At 41.1% G+C, this 6,736-nt stretch overlaps 1 protein-coding gene across 1 annotated transcript; it reads right to left on the bottom strand.

Annotated features, from left to right (window-relative positions):
* Window positions 1–5,497: 5,497 nt before the first annotated feature.
* K441DRAFT_91700 (uncharacterized protein) lies at window positions 5,498–6,268 on the bottom strand. Its single transcript, XM_067654539.1, has one exon. It carries the CDS (start codon window positions 6,033–6,035, stop codon window positions 5,601–5,603), a length of 435 nt encoding a protein of 144 aa, XP_067504426.1. The 5' UTR covers window positions 6,036–6,268; the 3' UTR covers window positions 5,498–5,600.
* Between the last annotated feature and the right edge of the window lie 468 nt (window positions 6,269–6,736).

Raw genomic sequence — 6,736 nt, 5'->3', positions numbered from 1 at the left:
ATTGATATTAGCTCCGGCTACCTTACTTAGCAGTAAAGTAGAAAATTAATAATCTAGCCTTCTAAGCTATAGGCTATAGTAGGAACTACTTAGATTAAAATTAAAAGGTTGTAGCTTTTAAGCGTATAATGGATTAATAGTATAGTGGTATAACTGCGTAAGAATCTCTAATACTAGCTAGCCGTATTAGGAGGGCGAGTATCCCTATATAGTCTTTTACCTAGCATATTTATAGACATATATGCAATTACTGTGTAAATAGTAGGCGTATCTGTTACTAGGCGGTTAGTATTAAAGAGCCCTACCTGCTGCTAATAAGGATACTACCTCCTTTTATTATAGATAGCTTATAACGCGCATATATAAGTAGGGCTTTACCTCCTATTAATATAAGCGGCGTAGAGGATTAGCTAGATCGGTATTATTAGAAAGTAAATAAATATATTAGCGCTACCCTTTACTAAGGGGTAAAGGTGGAGAATTTACGCCACTAGCCTCCTAATAAGGGGCTGGATATGATAGCTGTATTAAAGCTAAATATACCGGCTTAGACGGGCAGATATAGTTTAATCGCAATTTACTAAGGGTATTAATTAAGCGCTAAAAATTTAAGCCCTTATAAACCTTTATACCCTATAAACGGTAATGTACTCCGGCTTATACTAGAGGCGCATATATTAAGTGCTTTAATTTAGTAAGAAGCCTAGGCGGGGGGTAAGGGGTAAGGGGCGATAGATAAGAGCTAGCGGCGAATAAAGAACTAGCGTGTACTTAAAAAGACCTATAATTCCCCCCTTAAGGCTTTTAACAGCTATAAAGCAACGGTAACTCTAATAGTAATAATACTAGCACTATTTCGATTTTTATTTTGGATTCCTTCTAAAATTTCGCTTAATAATAATAATTTCTATACTAATCCCCTTAGAAAATTAACAGCCCCGTCCTAGTATTATATAACTATAGCTTTTAAAAAAAGGCGTAAGCAGTATACTATAGATAAAGTATAAAATACCACTTTCCCCCCTAAAAAGTCAAGAAGTATTAAAAGCTTAGGTAGTTAACGGCATATTATTCTACCTAGGGCCTTAATTTAGATATTCTGTCTAATAAAGCGCCTATAGACCGTATATATAATTATAAGAAAGCTTATAATAAGTATTATAAGAGTAATAAGGAAGATAGGGATAAAAATAACAGTTAAGTCTCTAGGGGAAGTAGTTAAGGTAATTGTAAGGGATATTATTGTGAACACCTTAGGTTGCCCTTAGGACAAACCCCAGACGCCCCTTAGATGGTCGCCGGTTATATACTAAAGGCATATGCCTATAGTATATAGTCTCTATAATTCTAAAGGCCTTACCTTCTTAAGAATTTGTCTCTCTTACTAATCTATCCTATTTCTATAATTGTGCCTTATAGCCCCCTATCTATAAAGCCCCCTTATATTTAAATCCTTCCTACTCTATTTAAAAGGGTAGTTAGCTTAAGGACTAGATTGTTTATTTATATTTTCTATTTATAACTACTATCCTCCTTAAAAATCTTGTAATAACCTAAATGGAAACTCCGCGGACGCCTTATAGAAAGCCGTCGCGCTAAGGTAAAAGGCCCCTTTAATAGTAAGAGATTGCGATCATATAAACCTCTAGGTAGGACGGCTAAATAAGCCCTAATACCTAGATGCGCTAAGCTTAAAGACTTTTATATACCTATAGTTACCGCTAAGAAAAACGTAGATACCTTCTATAACGGTTATAATACTACTAAAAAGTAACTAGAGCCCCTTTAGCCCTACCTAGGCTAATTAGAAAATTAAGCGCTAGAGATAACTTTAAGATCTTCTCTTAAGCTAGAAATGCTAGAGGAATATATTAATATATCTAACTAGGGAACTAACTAGAACCCTCCTAAAAGACTACTAGCCTATAATTAGTATAGTAGCAGTATACAGACTGCTTATAAGCTAAGTAGGCCTACCCATTTAAATAATTTAAACTAACTACTAACTTAAGACCTAAGCCTTATTAGGAAACCTATACTAGCTACTAGTACTAATACTACCTTTATAGCTAGAGCTTTCCTAAGGCTAAAATTAGAAAATTAAGAGCCCTAAACTAATATTCTTTAAAATAGATATTAGGAAGCTACTATAAGGCTCTTAGAAGCTATACGGGAAGAAGCTACTAATAAATATATTAGAAACCTTTAGGGGTAGGTCTAAATCTAGTAAAGCTTAATTTAGGCTAAATAAAATCTTTTATAACTTAGCTAAGGCTAAGGGCTTTCTAGGGGCTACCTAGTATTTACCTAAAAAGGTATAGAAGACTTAGAGAGTTACCTATACTATAAATAGAAAAAGGATATAGACTAACTAGCTAAGGCCTTTAGTAGTTTAGAACTCTGCTATAGACCTAACGCCTAGTAGTTAGACGATTGGGTTTATAAGGTAGACAACTTTTTTAAGATACTAATAATATAAGATAATACTAAAAAGCGTACATAATAGATTATTAGTAAGATTAAAGATTAATTCCTAAACTAGATTACACTTAATTAGCTTAATAAAAAGCAGATTAGTATATAGCCGTAGCAATAAGAGGAGATCTTATAGCAAGAGATAAGGCACCTCCTCTTTAACTAACACCTTTAGGGACGCTATATTATATATAGGCGCAGCTTAGGACAGGCGAATGCTCTATTTTAAGGGGGGCATAATTTTAGAAACCCTGTAGGCCTAAAACGCCGCCCTTAAGATTATCGTATAGAGTTAATAATTTACATTAGTAAGAACGTAGCACTTTTAAGGTATAATTGGTTAATAAGATGGAGTAGCAACGCGACTAAGAAGCCTAAGCATAACCTAAGGGTGAGCAGCCTGAGCAGCGGGTGAGTCGAGGGTGCTTGGCGCCTAAGTAAAGCGGCGATGCTGACTAACCGAGTCGGATTCCGCCAAGGGGAGTTTTGGTCTGTGACTACCTATATTAGATAAGTACGAACGGCTGTTTAGTAGCGCTAAGATACTACTTAAGGACCGCCGCTCGCGGCTTTAGATAGATATAATTAAGGCAAATAAGAGTCTTTGCTACTTATACGGGCTGCCGCTAAAAGGGACGTTTAATAATAAGGACGTGGTGGAAGTAGAGGCTAAGGATAGGATTATAGAGATAGCATTATTTAATAAATATAAAGCTGCAGTCGTAGAGGTTTTAAAGAAGCTAGCTATTTATAATAAGGAAGGTAATAAGGCGGAGGCTAAGGTAGACCGTTAAGTAAGTGCTACTAGGGGTAGATCTTTAGTAGAGCAACTAGCTGATCTAGAAGGCGATAATATTATTAGTGAGGTAGAGGAAGCTAGTAAGGGTAGCGATAAGGGTAATAATAAGGATTAAGGGCGTTAAATTAGTAAAATTCGCACTAAGATTCCTTAACACCAAAAGGTTGCCAAGACTTATATGTATATACTATTAATAGTATAGTCACGTGCTGGAGCTCCTGGAGCTCCACCTGCTATTTGCTGGATGGAGTGGATTCGAGCCTTAATCCACTTCACTCCAATCCATTTCCATCACTGGCAGCACACTGAGAAGCCTCTTCCGCAAACAACGGTTATGTGGTTGGCGGATGCTGCTGAAAAAGGCTCATCCCAGGCGCTGAAAGACTTGGAGTCACTTGACTTCGCGGCCTACAACAGCTCGAATAAGATATGGCGACGTTTCTGTCTTGTGGAACAGTATTCGACTAGCTTTATTCCTTCTGAGGAATGGTTCATGGCAACTACTACGGAAATGTCTATGGAGCACTTGAATTCAATGGCTTTGAACACCAGAGGCCACACAATCATGCACCTCGCAGCTTCGCTACAGATAATCTCAAGAAAAGCTAACGTAAATATACTCAACAACTACAGAGAGAATCCGTCAATATGCGCATGCCGCTCTGGGAATTTCGGCCTCGCGAATACTTTACTACGCAACGGTTCAGAAATTGTTGCTTCATTGTCCGGCGAAACACCGCTTCACTGGCTCATTGGCTGCGATAACGCCGTGACGAGCAGCCTTTGCACGTTATTAGTAGAATATGGTGCCCATCTCGAGAGTGTTCACACTGCAACGGAAAACAACGAATACAATTTTGACGTATATCCTTAGGGAACTCCTCTGGATTAGGCGTTCTCGCAGAGACATTCTGGCGCAATCCAGGCTTTGGTGAGCGCTGGTGCAGATCCATTCAATGAAGCCTCCGAATACAGCCCGCTGGTACGTGCCGTTTCGATACACGATGTGCCAATCCTAAAACTTTTTTTGGCATCAAAATATGCTACTGCCGAAAGGTTTACTGGTTTCGACGCCACTGGACAGAGTCTCCTATTCCATGCGATTTACTGCAACAATCTCTACCCAAGGCTGATTCTTCACGGAGATGATACAAGGAAAGCATTTATCGATACGGTGCAGGTGCTCATCAATTATGGATGCGACCCCGAGAACATCACAAAGGAAGGGGACAGTGTACTGCACCTTGCGGCTGGCTTCTGTGATGCAGATTACATCGAATTGCTTCTGGAGAACTTTCCTCAGCTCAAAAACTCCATCAACAAACCATGCGGGCCAAATGAAAGAACGCCTTTACACCACGCCATTGTATCGAGAAAAATCGATGTGGTTCGCATCCTGATATCCAACGGGGCCGATCGAAACGCGCGCTCGTCTGGAGCAACATTGTTTCACCTTTTAGCTGGAATGGTGGATAAGGAGCATGCTTTGGAATACTTAAAAGAGATGAACGTTGGCGAGAGGACGGACATTAATGCTTTATATCACCACGCAGATGTCGAAATAATCCTAGCAGCTTTTGAGATGGCACTCTTCTCAGGGCATCTGTTAGTCGCAGCCTCCCTTCTGGCTAACGGCGCCGACCCTCGTTGCGTTCCCACTCGAGACCCAAGCTTCTTCAGCGTTCTCATTGGGGATTCAGCCTGGTATTATCCTGCAGCGCTTGAGTTCTACATTGAAAAAGTCAAGCCTGACTTGGTTGTGTGTGAGTCTGACAAAAGAACTGCGTTTCACCTTGCCGCATCAATGGGCTCGCTGGTCGCGGACACGACTACAGCCAGCGTAAAATTCGATACACTGCTTAAGGCATTTCCTTCCAAAGCACAGATAGACTCAAAGACCACAAAAGCCATGGGTTCCGACGTAGCCGGTGGTCAAACGCCTCTTTATTACGCGGCGAAATTTGGAATTCACTTTGCAGCTCGGAAACTCTTGGACATGGGTACAGATGTTTTTGTGAGAGATGAAGAAGGCATACGCCTCTGGATTTGGTACGCCAACAGGTCAAAGTTATTCATGAGCTTCAACCTCCAGCCCACTCAAGGCCGGGTCAGGACATGATGGATACTCTGAAGTTATTGGAATCTGCCACTGTGGGAAGACCTCTGGAAACCCGAACTGATTGGTGTTCAAAAAAGGAGAGCACGAGGACGCGTTTTTCATGATTAGGTTTTCAAGATACTGATTAAAACAAATTCTGAGAACGCCCATATCTAGTTGGCCAGTAACTATGCTACTGGTAAAGAATCGGAGCCAAAACCAGCTCAGTCAAGCATATAGCTTTGCTAGTGGACTGATAACTTTCCAATAGAACGCCTCACTCAGACCCCCATTGATCTTCTCTTCTGCGGCTTCTGCCCGCATAATATCTTCCTTGCTCATTGACTCCCAATCAGGCTCTGCGCATGTAGGTATACTCAGCCCTGGCACTAAGAAATCACCTTCCAAACAACACCGGACGGCTTCCCGGTAATTCACTCCCATCGCCGGACCGAGTTCTTCTTTGCACGCTTGAACTAGCAGACCCTGCACACGGCTCGGGCTCTGCTGCACATCTAGATCGGAGTCAACACAGCGCCACAGTCCAATCTCAAGCAGTGTGACACCGAGACTATAGATGTCGAAGAGCCGGCAGTACCTCACATTTCCTGATCGGTATGCAGGGTGCGCATACAGGTTGAGAGCGTGCCCCGAAGGACCCATCGTAACTTCAGAAAGTCCCGACGTGTCGATTCAGGTTGAATTTAGCCTATTACCCTATCCTTGTTCTCATTTCGGGTGTACTACTACCCCCATTTCAGTTACATACCCCCCCTCCCTTTCCTATTTCAGACATCTACCTCATGTATAAATAGCTTCTTTTCTTCATAGTTGAATAGACAGAGTCCTCATTCTTTACTTACTCATCGGTGCACGGACTACCGATCGACAGTTATAAGCCCGGGTGACTTGCCATATTGCACCTATTCAACTAATTGATTTAACTAATCGTACCCCTCATTAAATACTTCATTCGTCTTTGCAAGCACCTCTTAGTATAACTTCTTAACCTACCCAAGCTGTTACCACGACGGTAATATTATCAAACCAAGCTAATTGGGACGAATGGATCGACCTAATTAGGCTTTAAGCTCGAACAGGAGACGTATAGGAATACGTCGACCCCTCAACCAAACAGGCTCAGTTGCCCCGTTTGCTTAAACCAGTCTTTTCTAGGCCTTAAGATATAAAGTCAGGAACGACCTTATATGCAGCTCTCTCTAAGGACGAGAAGGATAAGCTTTGAATTCTCCGTAAGAGGCATAAAATAGTAGAGAAGGAATATAAGAAGCAGAAGGCAGCTTTAACCTCCCTACAAAGCTACATCACTGGTATAGTGGCCAGGAACCTCAACACCTATATAC

Source organism: Cenococcum geophilum (genome assembly GCF_001692895.1).
Source record: "Cenococcum geophilum 1.58 unplaced genomic scaffold K441scaffold_19, whole genome shotgun sequence".
Classification (NCBI taxonomy): domain Eukaryota; kingdom Fungi; phylum Ascomycota; class Dothideomycetes; order Gloniales; family Gloniaceae; genus Cenococcum; species Cenococcum geophilum.
This window is presented reverse-complemented; position numbering and strand designations above follow the sequence as displayed.